Source organism: Emys orbicularis, chromosome 1 (assembly GCF_028017835.1).
Source record: "Emys orbicularis isolate rEmyOrb1 chromosome 1, rEmyOrb1.hap1, whole genome shotgun sequence".
Classification (NCBI taxonomy): domain Eukaryota; kingdom Metazoa; phylum Chordata; order Testudines; family Emydidae; genus Emys; species Emys orbicularis.
The window spans coordinates 79,005,668-79,021,007 of NC_088683.1; the positions used below are offsets into that span (position 1 = coordinate 79,005,668).

A 15,340-nucleotide genomic window follows, 5' to 3' on the forward strand; every position below is an offset into this window, starting at 1 on the left:
TCACAGGTGGTCAACTGACACTATATGGGGAGGGCTCTGAATTACTACAGGTAACTCTTTCCCAGGTGTCTGGCTGGTGGGTTTTGGGGTCAGGAAGGAATTTCCCCCCAGGTCAGATTAGCAGAGACCCTGGAGGTTTTTTGCCTTCCTCTGCAGCATGGCATATGGGTGACTTGCTGGTTTGAACTAGTGTAAATAGTGGATTCTCTGTAACTTAAGTCTTTAAATCATGATTTGAGGACTTCAGTAACTCAGCCAGAGGTTATGGGTCTATTACAGGAGTGGGTGGGTGACACTCTGTGGTCTGCAGTGTTCAGGAGGTCAGACTAGATCGGGGCAGGCAAACTTCTTGGCCTGAGGGCCGCATCAGGTTTCCAAAATTGTATGGAGAGCCTTTTAGCGGAGGCTGTGACTCCCCAAACAGCCAGACGTGGCCTGGTCCCACCCCCTATCTGACCCCTCCTGCTTCTTGCCCCCTGACAGCCCCCCCGGGACTCCTGCCCCATCCAATCCCCTGTTCCCTGTCCCCTGACAGCCCTCAGAACCCACACCACCCCATCCAATCCCTCCTCTCATTCCTGACTGCCCCCCCGGGACCCCTGCCCCATCCAACCACCCTTTCTCTCTGTCCCCTGACTGCCCCTGGAACTCCTGCCCCTGACTGCCCCCCGCCGCCCCATCCAACCACCCCCTCTCCTTCCTGACTGCCCCCTGGGGACCTCTGTCCCCAATCACCCCCCCGCCTCCTGACCACCACCCCGAACTCCCCTGCCCTCTATCCAACCCCCCTGCTTCCTGGCCCCTTACCGCGCTGCCTGGAGCACCGGTGGCTGGTGGCGCTACAGCCACGCCGCCCAGAGCACCAGGACAGCCAGCCTCGCCGCCCGGCTGGAGCCAGCCACGCCACCACGCAGCACAGAGCACCGGGTCAGGCCCTGGCTCTGCAGCTGCGTTGCTCCAGGAGCTCACAGCCCCCCTGCCCAGAGCATTGCGCTGGAGCGAGTTGAGGCTGCGGGAGAGGGGGAGTGGGAACAGCGGGGGAGGGGCTGGGGGTTAGCCTCCCAGGACAGGAGCTCAGGGGCCGGGCAGGAGTGTCCCGTGGGCCGGATGTGGCCCGTGGGCCGTAGTTTGCCTACCTCTGGAGTAGATAATCACAATGGTCCTTTCTGGCGTTAAAGTCTGGGTCTGTGAGTCTATGAGACATACATAAGGATAAGAGCCAGTGGGTTTAGACCAGTGATACTCAGACCTCAGTGGTTCAGGAGCCAAATTACATTAATTATATCACACAGTGTTTTAATATCATGTGCTGCGAAGAGCCGCAGGAGACACATTAAAGAGCCACTTGCGGCTCCTGAGTCTCAGTCTGAGTATCACTGGTCTAGAGGCTCAGTTTAAGGGCTGCTTCTGACCAGGATCTAAATGCTAGACAGCAAGTTATGTTGTGGAAGAGGGCAGATATTTGTACTTAAGCGTTGGGAGTCAAGCAGCAGAAGTCAGGTCTGCTTTCAAGTCACACCATGGAAAGCCTAAGATATAGTTCATAATGATTGAAAGCAGTCTTTCTTCTCTAGCTATTCCCCAGTTTCTCCTGGCTTCCTTTTCCTTGCTTGTATTTTATTCTTATCACTGTTGTATCTAATATTTTTCTCTAAGTTATGCTTCCTCCAGTGGAACCCTTCCATTGTTTGACATTGATCCAGAGCCATTTGCTGCTTAGTGGCATAGGGTTACTGCAATTTCCTACCTCCATGTCTTTTATTTTTCTCAAGGGGAAACCATTCCAGGGCTTAACTTAATGAATTCTAGTTTAGATTTCCAGTGAGAATGTGAATCAGAACTCTACTGTACCTTAGCTGAAGGAACTGTTTATGAATGTCCCAATAATAGAACTTGCATTTTCCTCACAAGATTAGTATGGATTGAATACATTTATAAAAACAATTTTTAATAAGGAACTATAAATTCAACTTGACTTCAACTTGAAAATTAATGGTCCATATTTCAAGATATATTTGAGGAAGGAAAGAGAGTAATGTATTTCCAGTTGGCTAGAGGGGGCATGAATTTCAATCCATTCCATGTTCATATGCAAGCAATTCTTTCCTAAGGAAAATGTGCCTTTTTTCTTTACCTCCTGGGCAAGGCACATTGTTTGTACAGAAATTTGCTGCATTTAGGATTGTTGTATTTCCTGACCTTCTGTGAAATGAAAGCTACCTGACACATTCAATTTTACTTGTCTTTTACTAAGTTGTGAAATTTAGCTTTTTGCTCAGGAGTTTTAAGTGCCACAACATCCCTTTGACTAAAACAGCAGGAATGTTTCAGAAGTGTGCTAAACGAATATTTTTAGACACTCACTTCTAACCACTCAACCACTGAGCTGATAAATGTGCAGAGTAATTTAAAACAGTTGATGGGTATAAACTGGGTTTCCTGTGGCAAACTGCTTGTCAGGAAATGGTTTCAACTTGCTTGAAAACTATGTGAAACTTCAAAAGGATTTTCCTTCCTCCATATTACTCCAAAGACCAATTACTGTCTATCAAAATGCATTGATTGGAATGAATTGCCGATAGCACATTGTGTGGTTAATTTTCAAAACTCCAGTGGAAAGTTGAATGGAGGTTTAACACCTGCAATCTATGATCCCTGAACAATAAACAGTTTTAAAAAACCTCATAGGTAAAACCTGCAGATCCAAGTGTTCTGGAAATGCTACTTACAAGCGTTCTGGAAATCTGGAAAAAATGATGAAATCTGAGTTTTGTTATGCTTTTTTCCCCACCTCTTCCATCCTCTAAAAGCTGCAAGACAATGTGCCACAGGATAAGAATATGAACTTAACAAAGAATGCATCTTTAGCCCCCCCAACAGACAAACGTGCCAAAAGTCGCCTGTCAAGAGTGAGAAGTCTACAGATAAGACACCTGGGCTCCTTTTTAACTACCTCCTGGTACAGGAAACCATACTACATTTGTCCTTCTGTTTGGTTTAAGCATTGTAATAAGCAAAATATTAATAATGGTGGAAGGTGTAACCTACGTGGCATCCCTTCAGTTTGTTTGGTTGTTCTTGTGCATATGCCAGCATCCTTATGACAGTGTTATTGGAAGGGAATAAAGACATGAGTTGCTTTGTTACAACCCAAACTTTGACATATATAATACTTGAAGGTATGGCTAATTTTGTAAATATTTTACCAGATCTTCAGCTGGTGTAACCTGGCAAAGGGCCATAAACTTGCATCAGCTGTTCCACTGTATCTGGCCCACTGTATTTCTTTGCAATGTACACAGAAATCCCAGTAGAACTAAAATGTGAATAAGACTAAAAAGAGCATTTCATTGTAGAGAACTGATATTGAGAGCTATAAAAATAATATTTATATTGGTATTTGGTAATAGGATACTTTTAAATGGTGGAAGCAAATACAATTGTCCATCTGTACACTTTCCATGTTTACCTAAGAAAAATTAAGTGTAGTTTTTTTTTTCCCCCCCTGCACCAATAGACAAGCCAGTCTCAATGAAGCAGCGGAGAAGTATTATGAAATGGCAGCAGGATTGAGACCTAATGTAAGTGGTTTTTTTTTTCCTTTATGGCATGCGCTATTCAAAATGATGAACTCAGATGTGTTCGATCCTGTGGTGCTTTGAGGAGAAACTAATTGTAGGAGTGTTTGTTCTCTGAGCCTGTACTGTGAATGCTTTTAATGAATAATTAGATAGTAGTAGAAATCAAATAAAGCTTTTCATTTGTCAAACTAATCACTATATTTTTTCCATTCTTCTTGGTATAAAGTTCCAAAAACAAGTAGAATATTATTACTATGTTTTAAATGAGTTGGAGCAGTGGCCGGGGGGGGGGGGGGGGGGCGGTTTGGCTTAGATTTACTTATGCAAAGTCAAATGTGTTAAATTTTTTGGGTTCTCCTAATGCCAGACTTTTTCATCAGAGAATGGAAAGATTGTCTGAGTTCCAGATACTAGATAAGAAATTTTAAACAATTTTCAGCCTTTTCATCTGTAATGAAAGTTTTGTTCTAATACAATCCCAAAGTTGCTATTATCTCAGATATAACTTCATACTGTTATGCACCATAGGCAAAGTACCTACTTTTTTAATTTGAAGAGAAGGTAGAAAGGAGTGTGGGGGGAGGGATGGAGGAGACTGGAAGGGAACATGCACATGGGTTTATCCACAGCCCTTAAAAAAAAAAAAAGCCTGTTTCTACCATCACTAAACTTGATAATTGTTTCTTTAGAATGTTCCGATAAGCATCACTCAGGTGGAATAAGGACTGCATGAAATAATTCACACTCAATAAAAAAATAAAAGTAATTAAGACAGCTTTTTCTTTTTGTCAATTACTTACCCCATATTGTATATTTTGTGTGATTACCTTCCCAATTTAGAAACAAGACGTGAAATCCTGAAGTCAATGATAAAACACCCATTGACATCAGTGTGGCCAGGATCTCACTTGGGGCTATATAATGAAGTAAACCTAGAAAGCATATTCCCAGACAAAAATACTTTGCTGAGCTTTTGTTGAAAATATGTTTCAGTAACTTTAGAATAAAACAACATCAACAAAATTCCCACAAAAATATAGTAGTTTTAAAAACAAATGCAATTGAGGAAAATTCAGACTCAAAAGTAAAAATACATAAAATAAACCAGATTATCTGAGATTATGAAATGCATAGTTTAAATACCCAAAAATCCTTAGCTAACTCTCTGTAGCAGTGACAGCTTTCCATATTCCATTCTTTGTTTTTTTCATACCCACTTTGTAAGTTTCCATTTGGGGAACTGAAGAATTTTCTGTATGCTTCTAAGAAGTCCTAATATTTTCTTTGACTATGGACATCTTAAATGTTGGAAAGCAACTCAGATGGTACACAGTTGGTACAATCACCATTCTTCAATTTTCAGTTAATCATTACTCTCAAAAGGTCTTTTAGAAATCTATTTCTGTAGTCATCTGAAATTTGGAGAATATAGTACAGTTTGAGGTGAGAGTATCAAAGGTATTCCAATGAGCACTGGCTTTATTCCGATGATATGGTGCTTCATCACCAGAATAACTTCTGTTCTCTCTTCAGGCAATTTCTGGAGGTTTATTTTGAAGGGGGGTGGGTTGGCAGAGTGTTGGAACTCAGATCATTTACTTAGGAAGGAAAAGAAATTAGAAGCATGTAATCTTTTCAGTTTAATTTGAGTAACCATCTTTATTTTCAACCATTTACTGCCAATTAATTCGGGGGGGGGGGGAGAAAAAAGGGTTATGCAAACAATAATTTATGCAAATAATTTAATGAGCTATGTTGCATATGTGCAACAATTTGTACATAACTTTAAGACTCCAGCTTTAAACTATTTATGTGGATTTAATGTCCTGATGACGGACCTATTTATCCATAGAGCAGCAACAGTGAAAGCTTTCCAAACACTGCCCTGCCAGCATTCCTCAGCTCTGATGTGGAGGAAAGTCATCTAGGGCAGCGGTTCTCAAACTGTGGGTCGGGACCCCAAAGTGGGTCGTAACCCTCTTTGAATGGGGTTGCCAGGGTTAGCTTAGACTTGCTGGGGCCCAGGGCTGAAGCCCGAGCCCCACTACCCAGGGCCGAAGCCAAAGCCTGAGGGCTTCAGCCCTGGGCTGCAGGGTTCAGGTTGCAGGTCCCTTGACTGGGGCTGAAGCCCTACAGTTTCAGCTTTGCCCCCCCTGCCCAGAGCAGTGAGGCTCAGGCTTTGGGCCCCCCACCCGGGGCAGTGGGGCTTGGGTGGGCTCAGGCTTCGGTCCCCCCTCCTGAGTCGTGAAGTAATTTTTATTGTTAGAAGGGGATTGCGATGCAATGAAGTTGGAGAACCCCTGATCTAGGGCAATAGGGGTAGCTCATTTTCCAAAGTCCATGAAGTTCTTGGCCTCTCTGTTATGTCTGACAATTAGTGCAAAGTACGTTGGTGCATTTGTACTATGGCAGCTGGAATTAAGACCCACCAAACTCATCGCATATAAGGGCCACCAAACTTGCATTAATGGGACACAACACTTAATTCCTACTGAGTTAGGATGGATTCATACTGGTGACCTATAGGCAAAAGGCTCCGAAGCTTATTAAGCAATGTTCTGAGGCATTTAGCCTCCTAATAAATGCTAATATTACACCTTCAGGCGTGAAGATTGCTTTCTGGAAAGATTGGTTTATTAAACAAGTTCCCACATCTCCAACACACTGCTCTGTCTTCCTCATACAAGCCCATCTGTGCTCCACCCTGTTCTTAAAGGGACCATTCCCATTAACCAAAATACAAAAACTAAAAGTATATCAATAAAACCAGTATTGACAGAACATCCAAATTAACCTCTAACTATATTTTTTGCACTATAAAGTCATTTCAACAATTATTCCCGGTTCCACACACTAACTTACATAGATTTTCCTCCAACATGGATCAGCTACTATGTTTGAATGCACAACCGTTAGATGCACAGCACAGACCACTGCCACATCTGCTATTGGAGGAACTGGCAGCGAAGACATGGTATTATCCTCTGTGAGGGCAATACAATTATTTGTGAACTACCTGGTTCTCAGGACTCCTAACTCTGGGAGTAGAGTATGATTAGTGGTAAGAGACTACACAGACAAGTGTAACGGCATCCCTGTTTGGGTCATCTAAAGTAGTTGTGGGCAACCTGCAGCCCTCAGGCCACACGTGGCCCGTCAGGGTAATCCGCTGGCGGGCCGTGAGACAGTTTGTTTACATTGACCGTCCACAGGCACAGCCACCTGCAGCTCCCAGTGGCTGTGGTTCGCCGTTCCTGGCCAATGGGAGTGCGGGAAGCGGCGTGGGCCGCAGGGATGTGCTGGCCGCCACTTCCTGCAGCTCCCATTGGCCGGGAACGGCGAACTGCAGCCACTGGGAGCTGCGGGCAGCTGTGCCTGCAGACAGTCAGTGTAAACAAACTGTCTCATGGCCCGCCAGCAGATTACCCTGACGAGCCGTGTGCAGGTTGCCCACCACTGATCTAAAGCAACTGAACCTGGGATCTCTAGATCTAAAAGCATGAACACCTACCACTTCAACTAATGGACCAGTCCCATTATTATGGATGCAGTAACAAACTCATTAACCTTTATATATGTTCTAGCCACTTGAGAGCAACCAAGACCCACGCTGTTGGCATGGGTTACACAAAGAGATCATTTGGCCCATTTCACCTGGAAAGGCACTGTAGCAAAGTGGATGAGGGCCTGGGTCTGTCATTGCAGACAGCTGGTTTATGTTACCAGCTCTGCCTGACATGACCTTGTCCAATCTCTGTTGGCAGTGGGCGGGAGGTGCTGGGGGGAGGGGGAGGAGCAGGGGCGGGAAGAGGCAGAGCGAGGGCAGGGGCGTGCTTGGGGGGAGGGGGCGGAGCGGGGACGGAGAGAGGCAGGTGGGGGGTGAGAAGAGGCGGAGGGGATGAAGTGGGGGCGAAAAGAAGTGGAGTGAGGGTGAGGACTTGGGGGAAGGGTTGGAGGGGGTGGGTTTTCAGGATGGAGTACCCCCAAGGAAAGCTGAATGTTGGCACCTGTGATGCAGGCATGCATCCACCCTACAAGGTGCATGACACTTGGCAGATACCAGTCCCTAATTCTTATACAGATTTAACTTTTTCATATCAGTTTACTTTGTTTCTATCTCAGTTCTGCTGATCTTTCCATACCTTACTGTTTAATTCATAACTTTTAATTATTCACTCTAGACTAGAGTACATTTACACTAACTGAGGGGTGATTGTAGCATGGGTAGGCATACCTGTGCTAACTTTAATCTAACAAGCATGGGTAACAATAGTAGTGAAGATGTGACGGCATGGACTTAAACACAGGTGAGCTGCCCCAGCAGAAGATTGTAAGGGATGCTGGGTACAGGAGTTAATTCAGGGAAGTTCTATGACCTGAATTATACAGAAGGTCAGACAAGCTGATCACAATGGTCCGTTCTGGCTTTATAGTCTGTTCAGTCTGCAGGATAAGCAAAGGTTCAAGCTGGTTCTTGTTTTGTGAAAATTGGTTCCGCTATCTGTAGTAATGAATAGATAGTCTCACATTGTGTGACTTTCACCCAGAATTACTCACTTGACTAATACTGTAGTTTTTGTAGACAAAGTATTTCATCCCTATTGGAGCATTTGTTTCTTGCACATCTATTCTGTTTTGTACATTGCCATGAGGTTAGGGCACAGCTGTAAGCAGCAGAGGCTACTGCAATAAAATTCTTCATCTTGAGCCACTTTGCTCTCTGCTGCTGAACTAATTCATTTTTACTGTAGTAGTTGTAAAAAGGCTCCATACTCAGAGTGAGGGGAAAAAAGTGTTTGATGGCAAGAGGAGAAACACTCAATCTGAAATAGACAAACTAATACAGTAATAGGATTGTGTTTTAAAGATCAGGTTGATGTACAATGAAATCCTTCAAAAATCCTGGTAAAAACTTTCATCGCTGAATAAACTTGTGATTGTAAGATGTATCTGTTAGGTCTCCCTGGGGTCTGTCCTGAGTCCAGGACTGGTCAATATTTTCATTAACGACTTGGATAATGGAGTGAAGAGTATGGTTATAAAATTTCCAGTTTGAGAGGGGTTGTAAGTACTTTGGAGGACAGGACTAGAATTCAAAAGGACCTTGATAAATTGGAGAATCGGTTTGAAATCAACAAGATGAAATTCAGCAAGGACAAGTACAAAGTACTTCAATTGGGAAGGAAAAATCGAAGAAATACAAAATGGGGAATAACTGTCTAGGCAGTAGTACTGCTGAACAGAATCTGTGGGTTATAGTGGATCACAAATGGAATATGAGCCAACAATGTGGTGCAGCTGCAAAAAAAAAAAGGCTAAAAGTGTTTATGTAAGACATGGGAGGTAACTGCAGCTCTACTCAGCACTGGTGAGTCTTCAGCTTGAGTACTGTGTCCAGTTTTGGGCACCACACTTTAAGAAAGATAGTCATGAATTGGAGGGAGTCCAGAGGAGAGCAAAAAGATGATAAAAGGTTTAGAAAACCTCACCTATGAGGAAAGATTAAAAAACTAGACATGTTTAGTCTTGAGAAAAGAAGACTGAGGAGAAACCTGTTAACTGTCTTCAAATATCTTAAGGCCTGTTACAAAGAAGAGATTGATCAATTAGATATTAGGGAAAACTTTCTAACTATAAAGAGAGTTAAATTCTGGAATAGATTACCAAATGAGATTGTGGAATCCCCATCACTGGAGGTTTTTAAGAACAGGTTGGGCACATACCCATCAGGGAGTGTGTAGGTCCCCCATCAGCATTGGAAGATGGACTATATGACCTCTTTAGGTCCCTTCCAACCCTACATATTTTATGATTCTATGATTGTATTGAAAAATATTGGAAATGCTATATTTTCCTACTATCATTGCCTCCGAAAATGTTGGACATTTTTCTCTGACGTGGAAGTGGTCTTGAATTCAGCACAGGTGAGTTTTATATATACACCTCTACCCCGATATAACGTATATAGGTGAAACCGCGTTATATCGAACTTGCTTTGATCCGCCGGAGTGTGCGGCCCCGCCCCGCCGGAGCATTGCTTTACTGCGTTATATCCAATTTGTGTTATATCGGGTTGTGTTATATCGGGGTAGAGGGGTGTGTGTGTGTGTATATATATGTATATATATATATACACACACATATATACAGAGAGAGAGAGAGATATGCTCCTGGACTACAAGAATTATGACAATGTAGCCCAACAGCAGTAGAATATGATGTACAACCATGAAGCACGGAGAAAACATTCTGCCTGTTATTAGTTCCATCTTAAGAATATTCATGTGTCAGCCCTATTATCAACAGGAGATATGCTAATGTCACTTATAACAATTTTCATCCAGTCAGATTTCAGGAGAGCATGAACTTCTGTAAAATATAGTAATCACTACAAAAATGCAATACTGTTTTTGTTTTGTTTGTATTTTTAAAAGAGGTACATGTCCTCCAGCCTACTTAGGCTCTTTTCTGTCACAAGGCTGATGCGTGAACAATACATTCTTATTTTATTTGTCTTTATTTACCATGGGTAAATCATATTAGATCCTTCTCAATCACTACAAATGTGTGACTGTTAATTCTAGCAATGTTATTCTCAATGAGTGTTAACTGGGAAAATGTTAATCCAGCCTGGTAATAACAAATGCCACTGCACAACAAGAAATACAGGAAGAGAATTTATAGACATTTAGCTATTCCCCCATGATTATATAAATGGGAATATTACTGAGAAAGATCTGTGCTTAGAGATGATTTCTAGTTATCATTCCTTTGTGATGTTCCAAAACCAGAAAATTCTTTGACTATGTTATTAGGCACTTGAAAAATGTGCTTCAAGCTAATTTTGTTGTGGAAAAATCAGTCATCTAGAAACTTGTTTAATCTGATATCCTTTTCCAGAACATAAGATATTGATTAAACCTTAACTTCTATTTATTTGTTGGGACACCATTTGCGTAATAGTGTAGCATTCCTAATTTCTTAAAGTCTGAACTTGGACAACATATCCCCCAAAAGCTCCTTCACATCTGTCCATCACTCTTGAAAAGAAGGAACACTTTGAAGAATGGCCTCTGGAGTATTAAATGAAAGCTCACCAGATCTTTGAGACTTTGAGCCACTACCTTGAGCTGATTGGTTTAGCTACATTCCTCTTGAAGATGCCATGACCTGAAAGCCACTACCCTCCTAGTGCTGCTTGCAGTCTGCAGCTCTTGACAGCTTTAAGCCCCATGTCATCAGCACATTGTCAGATACAGCTGTTTCCACTCTACCACTTCAAAGGGATTTGATTAAATATCTTACTGTAACAACATACACAAAGACACACACATAGAATGAGTGGGTAAGGAGAGCTGCACCTTTAGGCAAAACAAATACAATCTCCTCTGGATAGCTTAATCATGTTGTGGAAAACTAAAGCATTTCTTGACTTGAAGGATTGATATAAATGGCTAGTGCAATACAATATGTAAACAATTCTAAAAAGTGCAGTATGCCATGTTTTTCCAAATGCTTGCGATATGGATTTCATGACCAACATCATACATGCAGAATTCATTGCAATATCAGAGCCTTTATGATGAAATCAAACCTCTACTAGGTATGGAACTGCCTAATTGTTGAAAGTAGATTGTCTGTCTTCCTAGATTCCTGGAAAATCCTACCATTTACTGTATTATTTTTACATAGCCCTCCTAGGAGAAGCATGCTTCCTTATAGTCAATGTTGTTAATGTTTTTTTAATTTATGACAAAAGTTCCTATAAAAGAGGATAGGTAGCTTCTATTGTATTATAAATTTAACTTTTGTCTTTCTCTTTTTATAATGAGAACTTGAATTTCAATTTTGCATTTCATCTACATTGGCTTTGCTTTTGCTTCTGACTGAGGGCGCCATGTGAAGGCAGTGTACTTGTTCTTATAGAGGGGAAGCATCGGTGGGAAAGAGAATCTAACAGAATAAGTCAATTCAGGAGTGCACCACTGCACCTACCTCCTGGTTGTCAATCCTGGATCAGGATCAAGGTGCTATTCTCTGGCTCATCCAGAATTGCTACAACTATGCACTGAATTAGCCTCTCCATGCTGTGACTGTGGGGCAGCATTGCAGATAATAACTCTTGTGGTGGAAGAGTACCCAACTCAACATATGAAGGGTGGTATACAGTACCTACCCTCTCTTGATACTGGGGCTATTATCTGGTTACTGAACCTGTACATTGAGCTCTGATGTCTGCATACAAGAAGAAGAATAAATTTAGAAAAATGAATAGTAAGTGTCAGATCTTCTTTCCAACATGTATCTCTGTCCAGCCTGAAAATCCCAGGCAAACATATATAATCAACATTTGCTTTAGCAGGTAAATTCTTCCTTGTGCTGCACAAACACCAGATTTCCATATTTGCCTCCCTCCTGAATCTTTGGCAGCCCTTTCAATTATCCTGGTAGGAACAATGACTACAGCAGAGATGAGTCCGTGGAAGATGACTGAATCTTAAGCAATTCAGTCTGATCATCTTCATTGAAGACCAGTCCCTATTTGCTGAAGTCAAGCTTCATAAACTTGGTGACAGCTTCCAATATGTCAGTTCTAGCACTAATGGCAGGAGTGGATACTATAGCATTCCTTCTACCCCTCTGAAACCCATCACTTTCTTTGCTTACCCAAAATTGATACTATGTGGGTTACCATGTGACCCATTTTTGGCCCTGCATCCAGTAAATTGTGGCACGAACACAGATGTGTTCCAAGTCTGTTCCCATACTTGCTTCTGGATGTCCAGAAAATACAAAGGTGAGCAGTTCCATGGTGTTGAAACTCCTACTGCTTGCTTGAGCTGCCAGGATCATGTGCACTATATGCATAGCTGCCAGGTTCCCTGATACCAACACTATCTGCCTGTGAGACTTCCCCACACCATCCCACTTCAACAGTGAAAGGAGCTGCTGCAGATTCCTCTCACCATCTCTTGGGCAGGCCTGACAATGATGTCTCCCCTCCTGTCTCCTGCTTATGGTGGTAGGGCAGGGAAAATTGCACAGGCTCCAGCCCCCGCTGTTCTCTTCACTGGGCCGCCTTTAACCCAAGTGCTGATCCACTCTCTGGTCCCTGCTTAGAGTCATTAGCCTGGGGTACAGCCTGCTTCCCTTCAGCTATTAGGTGATGGTTCATTACAACTCCTATTAAACACTTTTAAATTGCATCAGTAGCTTGTACACAATTGCCTGCCAGAAGATCCCAAAGATCGGTGCTTGCTGGTGTGCTTGATCTTGAAGAGATGCCTCTCTCTTGTCTTTATTCAAATATTCCCCCTCATAACAATCTCTGCCTGGGGACAAGGTACCTCCCAGAAGACAGGCTCTTGGAAAGATTATATTTAAAACTGCGAAGTAACTCCCTTCTCTCCATGTGACAGTATATAATGCCTGCATCTGTAACTTTCACTTTATGCATCTGAAGAAGTGAGGTTTTTACCCACGAAAGCTTATGCCCAAATAAATCTGTTAATCTTTAAGGTGTCACCAGACTCCTTGTTGTTTTTGTAGATACAGACTAACACGGCTACCCCCTGATATTTAAAACTGGATATTTACCAGCCATACTGAAGTGGAATATCCGGATGAGTTGTCTAATTTGAAAAGCAAGTTCAGCTATGGAAAACACTGAATTTCCTTTGGGAAATACGTGAGAATATTTTAAAATCATCCCCTCTGATGCTTTGCACATACTCATGCCGCTAGCAGCTCTGTAAAAGCAAAGGCTTTAAAACTGAACTCAGTATTCCATAGTATGGAATGCTTAGATCCTTACCCCAACATTCATGTGTTCCATCTTCATGTGTGAGCTGTGACTCTGGGAGGTTTCAAACCACAATATGACTGTTCTCAGCTTTAATTTAAGAGAACAAAAATAGACGAGGAAAACAGACACAAGCTCTTTCCATTTAGAAAGAACTAGACAAGAGTGTCTGCAGAAAGATTTAACAGTGAAAACAGTTAAATTCAAATTCTGAGCCTATTTAAAGCAATCACTGGAACCCTGTTGTGAGGGCATTAGGGCTTGGTTAAGAGATGTCCCCTAATTTAGTATTTCCTATTTTAAGAGGATACACTGGCTGGATGTCACACTTGAGTAACCTTAACTACTTTGAAATAAAGTCTAAAATGTACAAAAAAGTGTTTTGCCTGCACACACACTAAATTACACAAGTTCAGTTAACCATTTTGGACCTGATTCTTCTTTCATTTACACAAATGTCACATTGTTGGCATCATTGGAGTTACTCCTGATTTACCTCCCCGTTGAAAGAAAATCAAACCCTTTAATTACTGATACTCTTTAAAAAAAAAATAAGGCAAAGTATGAGACAATCATTATGAAAGTTATTTTTCAAACAGCAAAATTGTTTATACAGAAATATTCTGCAGAGCAGAGGGAGAGAGACTTGTTTTTGTGAGATTTGTTTTGTTAACATAATATGATAGTGGCGGTGCTTTCCTTTTCATTTTTCATCTATGAAAGTTTTTTTTTGCCCTTTTACCCTATATATTAAATCTTTCTTATCCTAATTATTGCTCGTGCCAAACTTTAAGCACAGGTACCTTGCTGAATGGAGGCCCAAGTAACCGCAGATTTATAAATCAACCATTTTTGAGTTTGGATATACACCATAATGTCTTTATGTTCAATGTCTGGATATGCCCGGTGCATAAGCAAAATTAGAGACCAAAAAAAATCATGAGGTCATCTAGGTCTGTCTCTGTGATAGCAGGTTTGTTTCTTATAGTAGATTATCCAGGACTTTATAGATAGATTCCCAAGATTATAGTGCAGGATGGGAATGCAGAATAACTGTAAAATGGCTATGTCTATACTGAAGTGTATAACTCATTTAATGAATAATTTAAAAAGCAGATCTGTGAAACTAATTAATGGAATGTCACATTCTAAATTTCTAATACTGATTTATATAAAAGGGATCATCATGCTTTGGAGGTGATGGGAGGCAGTAGGCAGTTAAACTATATTTTGTTGGACTCCTCAGATTAGGAAAAGATGCATCACAGTCATAGCTGTGCACTTGATTGTGTTTCACAGTCCTGTAGTAATACAGCTGTGAGTGCAGAGCTGCCAACCTCACTTCCTATAGAAAGCAGGATTGTCTACACCTTGTGCATGTAGCCCTCAGTGTCAATCAAAAATAAAGTGCCATGAAATATAGAACTCACAGCAGTAAATTAGCATTTCAGAAATTAAGCCAGCTGTTTGAACTCAATTTAAAAAAATCCATCAAGGGTTTCTCATAATAGAGTATTCCAGTGCTGATTCTGGAAACAATGCAATGAATTCATCATCCAATTAGAGCTGAAAAGGATGTGGATTTTAATGCTCATTAACTAAACTTAGCAACTCTACATACCCTATAGGGTATTTTGCAATAAATAACTTCCTAATTTTCTGTCTAACCTACAATGCTGATGTATTTTCCACTCTAGGAATGATTTCTAGAGACAGGTTGCTATATCTATTTGGATATTTCTCCTTGAGCTCTATATCTTTATTGCCATAGTGCTAAGGGGCACTATGAGTTTGTTCAGAGCAATAAAGATCTCCTACTGTGAGCATCTGTGCCACTAATAACATTACTCTGACAACTATCATGTGCTGTATCTGTCCAGTATTTTTGACTTGGCCTTTTTGACACAGCTGTTTCTTATAGAATATCTAAGTGGCTGCATTCAGAAAAACACCTTAA

General features: G+C 41.5%; 1 protein-coding gene across 1 annotated transcript in view; it reads left to right on the forward strand.

The window, feature by feature from the left end:
* The window catches only part of TMTC2 (transmembrane O-mannosyltransferase targeting cadherins 2), a 359,943-nt gene that overhangs the window by 331,187 nt on the left and 13,416 nt on the right, over positions 1-15,340 (forward strand). Inside the window, exon 11 of the mRNA XM_065423466.1 lies at positions 3,518-3,581. Within this exon, the coding sequence (XP_065279538.1) occupies positions 3,518-3,581 (64 nt within the window). The remainder of the gene's footprint in view (positions 1-3,517; positions 3,582-15,340) is intronic.